This window comes from Ochlerotatus camptorhynchus, unplaced genomic scaffold, assembly GCF_037179485.1.
Source record: "Ochlerotatus camptorhynchus isolate MF236.1 unplaced genomic scaffold, CSIRO-AGI_Acam_v1.1 ptg000738l, whole genome shotgun sequence".
In the NCBI taxonomy this organism is placed as follows: domain Eukaryota; kingdom Metazoa; phylum Arthropoda; class Insecta; order Diptera; family Culicidae; genus Ochlerotatus; species Ochlerotatus camptorhynchus.
Window position 1 is genome coordinate 593,628 of NW_027041209.1, and position 17,504 is coordinate 611,131.

The 17,504-nt window shown below is 40.5% G+C and overlaps 1 protein-coding gene across 2 annotated transcripts in view; it reads right to left on the reverse strand.

Moving 5' to 3' along the window:
- Nucleotides 1-346: 346 nt before the first annotated feature.
- Nucleotides 347-17,504, reverse strand: part of GCS2alpha (glucosidase 2 subunit alpha) — a 153,924-nt gene continuing 136,766 nt past the window's right edge. The window contains exons 2-6 of one of the 2 annotated variants that reach the window (XM_065238214.1): nt 6,693-6,809; nt 6,161-6,632; nt 4,700-5,825; nt 635-1,490; nt 347-559 (exon numbers count right to left, since the gene is read on the reverse strand). In XM_065238214.1, coding sequence (XP_065094286.1) covers nt 349-559; nt 635-1,490; nt 4,700-5,825; nt 6,161-6,632; nt 6,693-6,808 — 2,781 coding nt within the window. In that variant the 5' untranslated portion in view covers nt 6,809 and the 3' untranslated portion in view covers nt 347-348. Of the gene's footprint in view, nt 560-634; nt 1,491-4,699; nt 5,826-6,160; nt 6,633-6,692; nt 6,918-17,504 lie in introns of those variants that run through there. The other variant, XM_065238213.1, reaches the window with a different exon arrangement.

Here is a 17,504-nt window from a genome sequence, read left to right on the forward strand (position 1 = left end):
CTGAAAGAAGGTATTATTTTCGGTTTTACAACACTATTATTATTCTAATGCTTTACTTTGCAAGTTACATGCTTTCAATGAAGTGTTTTTTTTTCTTCTCCTAAATTTGTCTACAATTACGAATGATCTTTTCGTTGATGGTACACTAAATGATCTACTAGGTAGTTATAAACGCATTATGATCATGTGGCCAAATAAAAATAAAACTTTTTTTTTGCGCAAACCATCTCATTCACTTTCTTTACAAATTAAAACACACTCTGTTTTCTTGATGAGAAGATCAGTCAATAGACGATAGTAATTCTCATCGTAATTATGTTAAAAAAAATGAGCCATGAAAAGAACCTTTTAATAGTTCAACTTGATCGACCAATTGTCGAGCATCGAAACGCCCGGTTTACGGACAACAATAGCACCGGCTTCGGTGTATACATCCAGCGTTGAGGATTCGCCATTGGACAGGTGAAGTGTTGCAGATTTTGGAGTTTTGGTCAAGCCAACTAGAATCACCCGCTCTAACCAACTCTTGGTCGAGTAGGTAGCAGTGGAGTCAATTTTTCTGGTGAAGATACAAAAAACGAAAAGTGTTAGATTACAAACAAACTTAGTAGTTTAAGAGATGATAATAACTTACTTGCTGCTGAGGACATTGTCCTTAAATTCAACTTCGAGGTACAGGTATTTGCCGGAACGATAATCGAAGCTGGTTTCATCGTCAATATACAGGGTTCCCTTGGCCAAGGTGTTCTTATCCATTGCAACGACCAATGTGAAGGGATCATCCTTCATGAGAGTGGCTGATCGTCGAATACGATCTTTGCGAGGAACCACAGTACCACCACGTTGGAATACAGGCACCTTGTAGGTATCTACCGAAATCGAATCATATCCAACCGACGAGTATTTGCGGTGGTTGTCCATATCATACCAGAGATCAGCCTCTCCATTCTCCTTGGCAGGGAAATATACATCGATCTTCGTTTGGCCTGCTTTGAGTACTGGAGCAACAAGTAATTTATCCGAAAGCATGAATTGACTATCCAGTTCGTAGCATTTCAAATCAGCCGGGTAATGGGCCAACATTGGACGCATAATCGGTAGTCCAGAGCGTTCGTGTTCGTAGAACATTGTATACCACAGAGGAAGCAGACGGTAGCGTTTCCGAATGGCATCTCGGATAATCAGCTTAACATCCTCTGGGTACAACCATGGTTCGCGACGCTTAGTATCGATGTGAGCATGTGAACGGAAGAATGGTTGGAAGGCTCCAGTTTGATACCAACGATAGAATAGTTCAGGATCAGGATTACCGAAAAATCCACCGACGTCTGCCCCACAGAAACTAATACCGGCAACCGAAAGCGAGAGGCACATCTTGATCGAGGCTTGCAGGTGACCCCACTCGGCCATGTTGTCGCCAGTCCAGACGGCTGCGAATCGCTGACTGCCAGCGAAGTGCGATCGGGTCAAAATGAACGGACGAAGGGTGCCTAGAAATGGATTTTTACTAGTATATTCATTACGATAGTTTCATAGTATCATTGTGTTGAAACTTAAGAGCAAAGAGGCTGTGCATAAACTACGTAATAAATTTTTGAGGCATTTCAATCCTCAACTGCGTTCACACAAAACAAAAACGGAACTATCTACGTAGTTTATGGATAGCTCCACATTAAAAATACACGGTGGAAGAAACACATAGCTCAATCACAGCGTGATTTGTAAGACGAAACACTAAATTGCAATAATAGCACATAAATCATGTCATCCGAAAATCCAACTGCTCCATTTCTTCAAATGGTGTTCCCACATCTGCATATCCAAAATTGAATAAAAAAATTTTTAAATCCCGAATAAATCATGGCCACATATAACGGGATTACTACGAAAGAGCCCGAATCACAGAATCCCGAAATGGTTAAAGGTCGAACCACACAAAAGCCTATCGGCCGATTTTTCGGTCACTTTATATTTTTATGATTTGAAAAGAAGCCCTTTCTGATGATGTTTCAAGCAGGCTTGGTTCCACTCGTTTGCTATAAAAAAATGATTTTCGCAATTTTGGAATCATTAGATGTTATAATGATATTTTGTACTTGTTAGATACAAGAAGAGGTTGAAAGGCAAGTGTTTGACATATAAAACCTACCAAATTCGCTTTTGGATAGTCACAATCAGCGATTTCACGACTCGCGAGCGCTCACTCTGAGCTGATTGTGATACTCTGAAAGCGAAATTGACAGGCTTCATGTATTAAACACATACTTTACAACCTCTTCTTTTAATTTACAAGCAAATAATATCTTAAAAACATCTAATGATGTCAGGGTTACTGAGATGGTATAGTGATAATTAGTACGTGTAAGTTACAAGATGAGGACGTGAAGTATGTGTTTGACACATAAAATCTGTTAATATTGCTTTCAGTGCGTCACAATCAGCAAATTTACAACTCGTGAGTGCTCACTCTGAGTGAACGCTCATGAATCATAGGATAGCTTATTGTGACGCTCTGAAAGCAAAATTGGCAGGTTTTATGAGTAAAACACATACTTTAAACCCTCGTCTCGTTACTTACAAGTACAGCATATCATTATATCATCTAATGATTGCATAATTCCTAAAAATATGTTTTACAACAAGTTAGTGGAAGCAACCCTGAATGATTTTATAATTCCGAAAAATATGTTTTTATAGCAAGTGAGTGGAAGCAGCCCTGGTTTCAAATAACTTAACATTTGTTTCTACTATACTTGGTTGATGAGCTACGGAATTTCAAGAGTTCTACGAAAATTTTCCAGTCAACTGGCCACCCCAAATATTATATATTTTGATCATTTTCCTCCATAAACTTCCCGTAGGTAAAATTTTATAATATTAAGCAACTATTCGGCTCATAATAAAAAAAATGCTTGTATATATTTGACTTGATATGAGGAGAACATTAATATTGAATTAGAAAAAAATACGCTGGATCTTTGAGGATTTATCGTTTGGTCCATGTAGAAATTTAACGGACTTGAAACACTATCATATCTAGGGTTACCATATGGTATCCTAAAGAAGGACATGTCATTCTTTTTCAATATTTTTTCTACATCCTCCTTTTGCCCAAAAATGTCCTACTTTTTAATCCTTACAATTCTTCCAGTAACATATTCATAAAATTGTTTTCAAATAGCGTTATTTTTCCAGAGTTTATTTGTTTAATTATGTCGCAACCTCATCTAATCTAGCAAACGCCATTCAAAGGCGGAACTAGGAGTATACTACAGCTGTCAACCCCCTTACATTTAGGCTGCGGTCCATTTGATGAATTTACACTTAAATATGACAGTTGGTAAATTTTTAAATAAACCTGCTATTCTACCAGACTTACTTCAGACAGACCAGGAATCAATTTTAACAAACAATTTCTCGAAAATCGAACGATCAACAACAGAGGGATTTTCGAACATTTTAATTTATTTTCGAAGTTTCCGTGAAAATTCATCAAATGGAACACAATGTTTTTGAATTTTTGCTTAAAATTGACATTTCGAAAATAAATCATAATGTTCGAAAATCTCTCTGTCTATCTATCTGTCAAATTTAAGTTGAAATCCACCGAACGGAACACAACTACACAGATTTAATCCAACATGTGTTCGATTTCGACAGTCTGGTTCTATGGGATTTTAGTTATTTCAAGCATAACTATTCAAATCGACGTATCTGATTTTGTAAACAATCACTTCAATCGACTATTTGTTGCAACTGCTAGCTCACTCAAAGAAACTAACAACACCAGCTAGTCCTACCTGATGATGGTGTTTGTTTGCGTTGGTTAGAGCAACCGTAACGGTACGCTGCTAAACTCATTTTTGCAGCCCTCATCATAGCGCAGCTACCGTATCGGGGGTTGCCATACGAGTAACTAAAATAGCAGCCGGCTTCTCGGTGAGAAGCGCGTTACCAAATTTAGCAGCGCGGGAGAAAGGTTGCTATTCGTAGAATTGTCAAAATTCTCACTACCGGTACGGACTATAGAGTCCAATGCTGAATCAATGGTAAAATTAACAGCTTGCTTATAGCGAATTCGTTTATTATCGGGGTTGGAACTGGTTGGTGCGAACCCGAACTTTTTGTCAGTGCGAACCTCGACCCGTGCCAGGTTTTAAAAACAAACGATAAAACTGACGTTTGCTAGAAAACAAGCAGACCCAATCTTGATACCCGATCCAGGTTGGAACTGAATAATAAACGAATTCGCTATTAGATGATCCACGTTGGTTTCAATCAGCGATGACATGTATCCTGATTTTTGAACATGATAAAAGTTGGCATGGTTTTAAGGCTGTAAAGCCGTAGTTTTCATGCAAATCAGCTGGACTAGATCATTTCCAAGAATCAAAAATTGATTATAAAGGCTAGTTTTATGCATTTTTCAGAAGTATAACGAGAAGATGAATTGAATTAACGACTACAAGCTATAAACAATATCAATTGAACCTTTGCAAATCATGAATTTTGTGATAGCGCACATATTATTAAAATGTTTGATAAAAACTCATTGTCCTTCTTTAATGTTAAAAAAAGGAATCATTGTCCTCCTTAAGCTCCAAACTTCAAATGAAATGTCCTCCTTTTCATGTTTTTGATATGGTAACCCTAATCATATCTCACTATAGGGATATTTTTAAATTTGTTTGTAACTAACCTTCACCTCGTTGAATCAGTCCTTCGTAGGTTGCCATAATGTGCATATGGCCATACAAATTATGCACGTCACGATGTTCCCATCCGCCGTGGTGAATATTGTCCTTCAACATGGTCACTTCTGGCCCATTGAATACGGAAGGTTCGTTCATGTCGTTCCAAATTCCCACCTCCGCCGTAGATTCCTTGAAATTTTCCAACAGATACTGATCACCGTAATATTTCCGAACTACAGGATTGAAGAAATCGGCATAGCTTGCTGCTCCGGGCCAGCACCATCCTTCATAGTCATTTCCGTCCTTATTTTTCACATAGTAACCACGATCGGTACAATCATTGTGGAAGAAATATCCTCCATCGCGCTTGATGTGAGGATCGATGATGATCGTCAAATGACGACCGCGTTCTGTCAAATTGCGAATCATTTCCAGTGGATGCGGGAACTTGTGATGGTCCCAGGTGAAGTATTTCTTGCTATCCGTGTACTCAATATCCAACCACATAGTGTCCATCGGAATATCGTGTTCGTCAAACTTTGCCGAGACTGTAGTCACATCTTGTTCGTCATTATAATTCCAACGGCATTGGTGATACGCAATTGCAAACAATTGTGGGAGAGGAGCTTTTCCGGTGAGATCGGTGTATTGGCGGAAGGCATCCAGTGGTTGAGGACCCACAAGAACAAAGACATCAATAATACCACTCTCGGAAATGAAATTAGCCGCTGGAGTGTCTTCTTGGTTAGATCTAGAAACAAAGTTGACTATCGAAGACATAACGTTCTTCTCTTGCTCGGGAGAGAAAATGTCAACCCAAGTTTCAGCCGCATTCTGCCAGTATACTCCAGCGGTAGCGCTTGGACCTGCACCGTAAATAACTGGAACCGATCCATAAAGGGCCATCCCATTGTCCAACTCGTATTCGAAGACGTCCAGGTTGTACAAACGGTAAGGATCACTCTTTCCGCCAACAGTATGCTTCAGAACAAATGAATCAGCATGTTCCGGAATTCCAAACAACACCTTCCCTTGAGGGAAACTAAAGTCCATAGATAGTGCTTCTGGTCCCTTCGGCTTGGCATCATGGTGGCTTTTGAAGTTTTCTTCCCACGCACCAGGATCTTCTTTCTGCGAGTAGAAATAAAGAAAATAGGGAACAGTAAAAAAAAGGGTAATAATTAACGTTCAATTATAACAAAGTAAGATATGCATGGTAAGGTAAGAACAAATCAAGACCAGCAATTGAAAAGGCCTCAACTACATTTTGTAAACAAACCTTGTAAGGCCATTTTCTCGTGAACCGAAGTCCGCAAAGGCAAACCAACATAATGAACAGGTAGGGGAAATTCTCATCTACCCGATTGTGGTTTAGGTTCGCGAGAAAATGGCCTTACAAGGTTTGTTTACAAAATGGAGTTAAGGCCATTTCAATTGTTGGTCTTGAAATGATAATATGAACATACCACTTGAACTTCATTTTCCTGATCCTCTTGCTCGTTCTCGACTGGGGCAGCTGGTGCCACTTCCTTTCGTCTCAAATGCTCGAATCGCATCAATCCCATCGAATTGGCCGAAACCACAACCCTCTCTCCGTTATAGAAATCAATCTTGAAAGGAGCCACCTGGATCACTGCTTTATTCGTTCCTGCTTCCGTGGAAACAACGACTGTGGAAGCCGAACTACTTTCAACCTTGACTCCAACATACTCTGGCTCCTTGACCAAAGCATCAACGACGCGATATCTCTCACTCAACGGACTTTTCTCGTCTATTTGGAAGTGGAAAATTCCACCCTTCACTGCTCCCAGCTTAAGCACGTACAGATGCTTTGTTTCTGAATGTTGCAGATCCAATAAGATATACTGCTTGTACGTTTGCAGCGTTTCCTGAAGGACCTCAAATTTGCTCGTTTCTGGTTCTGACAAACGTAGGCGACTGCGAGAAAAAAATATGTCTAATGAGGATAATACGAATTCCACAGAACCAGACACTTACCGACAGAAACTGCTTTGTTCACAGGATTTGAAGTTGTTCCGATCGACGCTGATTGTTTCGTGGAGGAAGCCAAATGCAAGCACCGCAAACGGGAGCCACAGCTTTCGGGTCACCATTTTTATGGACGATATCTCTGCGGAGGTACGCACGAGAAAATCGTTTAATTATACTCCAAGGATTGATTTTTCACTGTAAAATATACCGGTATTTTTTCGGAACAACCGTGCAGAACAAAATCCGGAGAAGAATGAATGATCTTATCAAGACACGTCAACTTCTCTGACAGAGTGCACGCTATTTCAAAACTACCCAAATTTGGGTACAATCCACCCAGATCGGTCAAAACTGCACCTTTCCAAAAATGGGTAAACTGAGTTTAATATCAGATGATTATTTTTTAATACCCCGTTCACATTACAGCGTATATCACGTGATATATGCTGTCTTGTAATGAGCACTCATACATCTAGTTTTCACTGGAAATCCTATGTATGAGTGCTCATTGCAAGACAGCCTATATTACGTGATATAGGCTGTAATGTGAACGGGATATAAAAAGAGAGTATTTATTGTTAATCATTCGATATGATTGAACCAACAATCATGCAATACGAAACTATCGATTTTAAATTGGCTCACTACACGGTAACCGCAAAATACCCAATAATGACTACAAAGTACACTCAAAAATATTACAAAACGAGTAAAGATTAAATTTTATGCATTTTATGGTTAATCGAAATTTATTTATTGTTACTATTAAAATTTTCGTCAAAATTATACTAAATCTGATTATCGGAGTAGAATTCGGTCAGTGTATACTAAAATTTCGTTTTTAAGTTCGTATTTATTTTGTTGTTGCTATTATTTCGCGTTGGTGTCGTGCGTTTAGTGTTTTATATTAATACAATTACAATTATAACTGTTTCACTCCACTGCGTCCTAGCAAGAAGTACGGTCGACTTAGTTCGCGCTCCGCTATTTTGGAAGTTTTCTCGATATTCACTTGATTTAAATTATCAGTTTTTCTCGCTTAGTGTTTCCTGACATAGTTCTCAGTTAAACAATTAACTAAAAGTGAGTTTTTTCTGAGAAGAAAGTGTGTTTTCGGCATCATCGGAAGGAAAATTGTTTTGGCGATTGCCAATTCGCCAACCATTTTGCGCACCATCGGTGCGTGGTAACGCATACCTGCACACGGATCATCGTCATCGAGTGTCAGCATCTGCCTCCGCATTTACACCGCTCATCTATCATCGTGTGTTCAGCTGAGTGCCAACCCTCATACAAGCACACACCAACGAAGACCGCCCGCACACGCTGATCGAAGATCATCCACGCTGCGCGTCGCTCCGCTGCTACTGTTTAAACGCTCGGTGGTAGTAGTATAGGAGTATCAGATAAGTTTTTGTTCTTGTTTCTCTCTTTCGCCCATCTGTTAAATTTTAAGTTTGTGTTCTGTGTTTGTAGTTTTTTTTTTGTGTATTGTGTCCGAGTGATTATCGTTTCAGTGGTAGAGCGTTTTTCGCTCCCACTAGTACGGCAAAATGGACATTTTGTCGCAAGACGAAATGGACGTTTTGTCGGAAGATGACACCACTTTGCCACGCGATGGCAAGAAGGGTCGAAAACGTACGTCATCTCAGAAGAAAGATGATGTCATCCCTGGTTCATCGTCTCAGTCTGGCAAAGGACAGGCTCAGATAAACCCCCGATCGCGAGCCTATCCAGATGACTCGACTGGCCCATGGGTTGTCTACTTTCAGCCCAGAAACAAACCTTTGAATGTAATGCAAATTACGAATGATCTGACGAAGCGATACTCGGCCGTGACTGAAATCACGAAGGTTAGGCACAATAAACTTCGTGTCTCCGTCTCTAACCTGAAGCAGGCTAACGAGATTGCTGCCTCCCAGCTCTTCACGCTCGAGTATAGAGTTTACATCCCAGCTCGTGATGTGGAGATCGAAGGTGTGGTCACCGAAGCGAGTCTGACCCCCGAGATCTTGGAGAAGCAGGCGGTTGGCCGTTTCAAGAACCGTTTGCTTCCCCCGGTGAAGATACTGGATGTCCAAAAACTGGGCTCAGTATCTGTCAGCGAGGGTAAAAAGAGTTTTACCCCCACAGACTCGTTCCATGTGACCTTTTCTGGTTCAGCCCTTCCTCACTACATCGAGCTGGGAAAACTTCGACTACCTGTGCGCTTGTTCGTTCCCCGGGTCATGAACTGCCAAAACTGTAAGCAGTTGGGACACACGGCGTCCCACTGTGGCAGCAAGGCACGCTGTTCCAAATGCGGGGAGAAGCACGAGGATAGCGCCTGCACAGTCACTGCACCAAAATGCGTGTACTGTAAGGGAACTCCTCATGGTATCTCGTCATGCCCGGTGTACAAACAACGCGGGGAGAAATTACAACGCTCACTTAAGGAACGTTCCCGGCAGTCTTTTGCAGAAATGCTTAAGACGGCCACGCCATCGACCAACGACAAAAATCCCTTTTCTCTTTTGTCAGATGACGAGACTGACTCTGACTTGGCTGAGGAGGGAACTTCTTTCCTTTTTTCAGCACAGAAACGAAAACGCATCCGTTCGCGGAAAGTTGAGAATGAAGAACCTCAAATCAGCTTGCCCAAATCAAGGAGTGGTGGAAAAAAGGAAGTTTCTACTCCTCCTGGATTCAGAAGAACTGACTATACCCAGGATTTTCCACCTCTCTCGGGGACATCCAAAACCCCTGATGTCCCATTTTTAAGAACAGAAGCCCCTTCTTCATCTGGGTTGTTCTCATTTGATAAAATTGTGGACGATATCCTCAAGTATCTGAATATTTCTGATCCTCTGAAAAGCATTGTTCTGGCAATGCTTCCTACTGTGAAGACCCTCTTAAAGCAATTGACATTGAAATGGCCTCTCCTTGCAGCAATCATTTCCTTCGATGGATAATTTTCCAAACGAGGTCGGGGATTTGATCACTATTCTACAGTGGAATTGTCGAAGTCTTATTCCTAAATTAGACTCTTTTAAGTTTTTAGTTCACAATAATGATTGTGATGCATTTGCTCTTTGTGAAACTTGGCTCTCTTCAGATATTGATCTTCCTTTTTATGATTTTAACATTATTCGACTGGATCGTGAGGATTCGCGTGGAGGAGGGGTACTTTTGGGGATCAAAAAGTGCCATTCCTTCTATAGAGTGAATCTTCCACAATTTCCAGGTATTGAAGTTATCGCATGTCAGGCTATTTTTAAAGGTAAGAGCCTTTGTATTGCTTCTGTTTATATTCCTCCTAGAGCCGTTGTTAATCGAAAACAACTTTCAGATATATGTTCAGTACTTCCTGCTCCACGGTTGATTATGGGAGATTTTAATTCCCACGGTACAGGCTGGGGGGAACTGTATGATGACAACCGTTCTACTTTTATATATGACCTCTGTGATAACTTCAATATGACAATTCTTAACAATGGAGAAGTAACACGTTTGGCTGGACCATCCTCGAATGGAAGTAAATTAGACCTCACACTTTGCTCTAACTCATTATCGTTGGATTGCACGTGGAATGTGATCCAAGATCCCCACGGTAGTGATCACTTGCCGATCAAAATTTCGATTGCCAGTGGGTTCAATCCGTCGGAATCCGTTAACGTCGCGTACGACCTCACCCGTAATATCGATTGGACAACGTTCAAGACCGCGATAGAGGAAGCCGTGTCGTCGGTAGAAGGGCTTCCACCGTTGGAGGAATATAACTTCCGCTCCAATCTGATCTTGGACAGCGCGCTTCGAGCTCAAACTCGGTCGGTTCCTGGAACGTCTTTGCGTAGGAAACCTCCTTCCCCTTGGTGGGACCACCAATGCACAGAGGTTTATCGTAAAAAGTCCGACGCGTTTAAGCTTTTCCGGAAACGTGGAACACCCGTGTATTTCAAAGCGTACTCGACTCTTGAACGCGAACTCAAAAGCCTCATCAAAGCCAAGAAACGCGGATACTGGCGGCAATTCGTGGACGGATTATCGCGCGAAACGTCGATGAATACGCTGTGGAATGCGGCGCGAAGGATGCGTAACCGGTCTTCAAACAACGAGAGCGAGGAGTACTCAGATCGTTGGATTCTTAAGTTCGCACGAAAAGTATGTCCTGATTCCGTGCCGGCACGGATGATTCCTCGCGAAACGACGAATTCGGTAGACGAGATCAGCCAGCCTTTTTCAATGCTGGAGCTCTCACTCGCGCTCCTTTCGTGTGGCAATTCGGCTCCGGGGGCTGATAGAATCAAGTTTAACTTGTTGAAGAACCTCCCAGACGTCGCTAAGAGGCGCATGTTGAACTTGTTTTGTCAGTTCCTAGAGCTCAATATTGTTCCGGATGATTGGAGGCAAGTGAGAGTTATAGCCATTAAAAAGCCTGGAAAACCGGCTTCAGATCATAACTCGTATCGTCCCATCGCGATGTTATCGTGCATTCGAAAATTGTTGGAGAAAATGATCCTTTTTCGCTTGGACAAATGGGTTGAGACGAACCACCTACTCTCAGATACTCAATTTGGTTTCCGTAGGGGCAAGGGAACGAACGACTGTCTCGCGTTGCTTTCCACCGAAATTCAGTTGGCTTTTGCTAAAAAAGAGCAAATGGCTTCTGTGTTCTTGGATATTAAGGGGGCTTTTGATTCAGTATCGGTTGAGGTCCTTTCAGACAAATTCCACGCATGTGGCCTTTCTCCATTAATTAATAACTTTTTGTACAATTTGCTGTCAGAGAAACATATGAGCTTTTCTCATGGAAACTCTACAGCTTCTCGATTTAGTTACATGGGCCTCCCCCAGGGCTCATGTTTAAGCCCCCTTTTGTATAATTTCTACGTCAGAGAAATTGACAATTGTCTAAGTGACAACTGCACGCTGAGACAACTTGCAGATGACGGAGTGGTGTCTATGACAGGGCCCAGAGAGGCCGACCTGCAAGGACCCTTACAGGATACCTTAGACAATTTGTCTACTTGGGCTATTCAGCTAGGTATCGAATTCTCCACGGAGAAAACTGAGTTGGTCGTTTTTTCTAGGAAGCATAGCCCAGCACAACCGAAGCTTCAACTTTTGGGTAGGCCGATCACTCATTCCATGTCTTTCAAATATCTTGGGGTCTGGTTCGATTCCAAATGCACCTGGAGATCCCACATTGAGTATCTGAGACGAAAATGCCAACAAAGGATCAATTTTCTTCGAACAATTACCGGAACGTGGTGGGGAGCCCATCCACAAGATCTTCTGACGTTGTACCGGACAACGATTTTATCGGTTTTAGAGTACGGTAGTTTTTGCTTCCAGTCGGCGGCTAAAACGCACATCATCAAACTGGAACGGATCCAGTATCGCTGTCTTCGTATCGCGTTACGATGCATGCACTCGACTCATACGATGAGTCTCGAAGTGTTAGCGGGCATGTTGCCACTATCTGATCGGTTTTCGGAATTATCCCTCAGGCTCCTCACCCGTTGTGAAATTATGAACCCACTGGTGATTGCAAACTTTGAGAAGCTTCTTGAGCTAAACCCCCAAACTCGTTTTATGACATTGTACTACGTGTACATAACACAGGATGTCAGCCCTTCACAGCATAATCCTCATCGTGTATGCTTCTCTGACTTCGGCAATTCAGTTAGTTTTGATTTATCTATGACGCGGGAGATTCGTGGGATCCCAGAACATCATCGTTCCATGATTGTTCCGTCAATTTACGCTGCAAAGTTTGGCCAAGTTGATTCCGCAAGATCGTTCTTCACAGATGGATCACTAATAGAGTCGTCCGCTGGTTTTGGTATTTTTAACGAATTTCATAGTGCCTCTCGAATGCTTCAAGCTCCTTGTTCCGTATTTGTTGCTGAACTGGCGGCAATACACTATACGCTAGAAATGATCGCCTCACTTGCACCAGATCACTATTTTATTTTTACGGATAGTCTCAGTTCTGTCGAGGCTATTCGATCCATGAGGCCGGTAAAGCACTCCTCGTATTTTCTCATGAAAATACGAGAGCTTTTAAGTGCTTTATCTTTAAGATCTTTTGTCATCACCTTTGTATGGGTCCCATCTCATTGCTCGATTCCGGGCAATGAGATGGCGGACTCACTTGCTAAGGTGGGCGCTATGGAAGGCGATATTTACGATCGACAAATCGCCTACAACGAATTTTTCTTCATTTATCGTCAACAGTCACTCGTCAGCTGGCAGAATAAGTGGAGTGAAGGGAGTTTGGGACGATGGCTATATTCGATCATCCCTAAGGTGTCGAAGAGTCCTTGGTTCAAGGGGTTGGATGTGGGTCGAGACTTCATTCGTATGATGTCTCGCCTCATGTCCAATCACTATTCGTTAAACGCTCACTTGTTCCGTGTTGGGCTGGGAGACAGCAATCTCTGTGAATGTGGACAAGGTTACCAAGACGCCGATCACATCCTTTGGTCTTGTGCTGAGCATCGTGGAGTCAGATCTGAGCTGTGCGATTCCCTTCGGGCTCGAGGTAGACAACCTAATGTTCCAGTTCGGGATATTTTGGCTAGACGTGATCTGGAGTTTATGAAACTCATATATGTTTACTTTAAGAATACTAACCTTAGATTGTAAGTTTTATTAACCTTGTGTTTAGTTTGTGTATTGTGCGTGTAGTTTTTTTTAATGTTTGTTTTCAAGATGAATAGAAATTAAATTATTAAATATTTTTAATTAATTATTATTTTAATTAAATATTTGTATCGAAAACCACATTTCAAACCTCCCTCTCCCTTTTCCCATCCAAAAAAAATTGTAAATCTCCACTAACCTCGAGACAACCGCGAGTATCCGGTCCAGCTCCTTTAACTTATATATACACGGAACCGAATTTTGTTCATTTAAATCAAAACTATAAATGTTCATTCTATAAACATACGAATAATTCAAAATAAATTAAAAACATATTTGCAACAAAAATATATATGTTTGAATTAAAGTCAGAAGCATGTTTATTTCAACAATATAAGATTTGGGTAAACGATTTTTAGCGTGCCCTGTCTTTTTTCCTTCTTGTTTACATTCGGAAAAAAAATTGCCCCAGCTTTACCAATCAACTATGAAAATGGCCCGCAACAAAACCAAAATCATGGATCCGGAAACCCACCTAGGTAAGTGTCTGAACAAAGTTCAAGCTCGATAAAACCGGAGGAACCCCAGAGTATCGACGTCACTCTGTCGTTTCTGATGCCGATCCCTGTATCATCCTCCTTCACAACTTCACAAGAAAAACGAAAATCCGAAATGGATTTTGAATCTTTTCCGGATCCTCCAACACCGAACGTAGAAAGAGGACCAGCGTTAGAAACGACAAAGTGACGCTAATATCACAAAGTTTCACTGGTTTTACTGAACTGGAATCTCCAGACACTCATCCCGACGGGTCCCCGCATCTCGGACCAGGACTCCAACATCCACAGGCCACCCTTAATCGCACCCGAAAAAGAGCAGGAGTTTAGATGCCCTGTCTGCAGATCGTTTTTTCGTCTCATTGCAATCCATTTTTTTTTTGCTTTATCCTACATTCGAATGCTAATATAATTTAAAATTAAGTATGTATCTTTCAAACATTTGAAGCATGTTCAAAATAAAAATATTTATTTTTGTTCGCATAGTTTTCAAATCAAACAAAAATATTCACGTTTATTTTCAACACGAATATTTTTAAAATAAACGTTACATTATTTTTATTTGGAACATTAATGTCACATGACTTCAAACATGGAATACGTTTGAAATAAACCTTTTTTATTTTTGTGGCCAGAACAAACTGAGTTTACGTTTAAATTTACCTAAAATATTTTCGTTTCAACAATAAATTTTTCTGCGTGATAGAGGTAACTCTAAGACCACTGGGTCCCGAAGAAAATCATTATTATTTTTGGCTCACTTAGTACCAGAACAACGGTCCCAAGCACTCCCAAGCTATTTCACTCACCCCTGCATGTTCTGCATGAATCCACACACCCCTGATGTTATCTGTCAAACTTTCATAGCGAATCAAAACAAACATAGTGTAGTAATAGAATTTCAACTAGAATAGGGTACTTTAATCGTTTGCTTGGGACCAATAGGCTACTAAAGTGGTGAGCCAATTTAAAATCGTTAGTTTTGTATTGATTGTCGGTACTACCAACTACAATACTTTTAAATTGTCCGTTAAATGCTTGTTCGATGAACAACTTGCGAGTGTTATGTCTGTTTGTCTGTGGTTGAGTGATTGGTATTTTTGTTTTTTTATTTTTATTAAAGACCATCGCTTGAGAATAATAGATCGTTGCAGTATCCTTGTTCTCGAGAAAATCTATGTGTAAAATATCTTGCTTCATTTCGCATATGGAATATCGCTTCTGTAGGCGCGTTCTGCCTTCGCTCGGGACGTCCCGCATAAACGCAAACCATCACTTGACCTTACCGATAATGGTTATAAATTGTTTATAATCCCTCCTAAACTTTAACTGAAATGGTTTTGGAACCTTACATGAACGTTTGTGTGATAACGTTTTAACCTTATGTATTATGGTTTTTACACACAAAAAATTATCATTCATAATATTAAAAAAACCGTTGGTAGAAATAAAAGTTTGCATTGGTTCTTTTTGGTAGAAAGTACTTAACTTTCAACACGAAAGTCAGCCAACTGTCAAATCAAAAGTTTAACATATTATTAATTTTAAAAGTTGAAACTTTCAAATCGAATTGTAGAACTGTCAAACTGAAAACCTAATCCTTTTAGATTGACGTTGGAAAAGTGTTGCTTCAAAACACGGGTATTTCTTCGCAATTTGTATAAGTTTTCATCTCAATTACAAATTATTTTTAAATTAATTGCTTTTATGATGCATGCAGAAAATAATAAATATTTATTTTTATGTAAGTAAATTCTTAATATACATAATTTTATGTTTAATTAACATTTTGTTGAATGTTGTTTGGAAAAAATCTAACTCAGTATCGGAACAGATATTAGTCTTCGGCGGATAATGAAGGTTTCCTCCTAAATACGGGGTTCCAACGTGCAGCGGACTTGGTCGAACGAAAGTGCATCTTGCTTTCGTTGCTGGCCGACAATAAGCACCAAGCCGGGTATGGATCGGGCGATCGGGCGTCTGAATTTTACCAGTAGGAAAGAACGGAGTCTCTAATCCCTATTGATAGCCACCAAAAACGTCTCGGCTGTGTGCTCCAACGTCCCAAGATGCTTTCGATCTGAAAAATTATCAATTTTATTTTCAAAATCATCCTCGAAATATGTAGACAGTAGTAGCAATCTTACATTCTGCGAAAAACTCAATCTTTTTCACTGCCTCCGGTACCGGAATCGGTTCCTCCGGTTTGGAATTTCGGAAGTGTACGATGCACAATTGATTTTCTGCGGTCTAGTATCTTACCTTATATGCCCTATTAGATTTTTGGACAATGACAATGAGCTTTTCAGGAGGTCATTTTTGTTGGGATGGCAACCACTGCTCGGTTTGCCCCCACCAAACTACGGCACTGCGTAGAGGAAAAACGTCACTTTGTTTACTTTTGCTTTTCTCATTCCAAACACTTTTCTCGCAGAATACACACGTTGTTATTTGTAACCTAAAAAGTAGTTCACGTTTCTTTCTCCTGGTCCATCCGAAATCCCATTAATTTTGACATTTGTACAATTTTTGTTTTAAAAATGTGAACTTTTAAAATTACGTGTCGATGCCAAATAAAAACTTTCAAATCATAGAAAATAAATTCACTTGGAATATTTTCGTAGTTGAAACTACCAAATTCGAGAAACTTTTAATTTGAATTGGTAACATTTTTATAGATACCATTTTTGTTTTTTGTGTGTAGGAAGCGGACCTTACAAATAATGAGTCGTTAAGAACCATTACCATTTCAAATTCTTGTTTTCTCCATACATTTTCGGAAAGACAACTATATTAGAACGTTTTTACTTATGGTTTGAGAACATTAATCATTATGGTTATGGTAGTCAGTAAGGTCCATTAATCGTTTTGTATTATCGCTCAACTTTACGTGGAATATATCGCGAACTGATAATTATTAATTTACAGGCAACCAATTCGCGATATATTCCACATAAAGTTGATCGATGTTACAAAACCATTCATGGGCCTTACTGACTACCATAACCATAACCATTGCCCGTTGCGACCGTCGCCAAATGAGAATTTAACACAAGCGCGACTATATTTTACGGGGGCGACCCCGGCGTATTGGTTATCATCCATATCTCTCACGCCAAAGTCACGAGTTCAAATCTCACCCCCAGACAAGTCACGAATGACCCAAATGCGTTAAAATGACTAAAAAAAAAAAACAACATTATTTTACACTTGTTAAACTGATTGATACCCAGGATTTCGCGTAACTTTTAATCTGTTTAGAGCAACCGTAACGGTACGCTGCTAAACTCATTTTAGCAGCCCTCATCATAGCGGAGCTACCGTATCGGGGGTTGCCATACGAGTAACTAAAATAGCAGTCGGCTTCTCGGTGAGAAGCGCGCTACCAAATTTAGCAGCGCGGGAGAAAGGTACGGACAAAGGTGCGAGTAAATTGATAACCACGATAGCAGCGACCGGTGTGGAGAAGAGTGACTAAACTAAAATGAGAGCGCTGTGCGCTGTTAAAATAGTCGCGCAAATGACAACGACCGTTACGGTTGCTCTTAGAACTGGATTTAGAATAGAAATCTTTTGAGTGCGTGAAGGATTTTCCTTCGGTGCAACAGCACCGCCACACCAGCTGCGGTAAAAC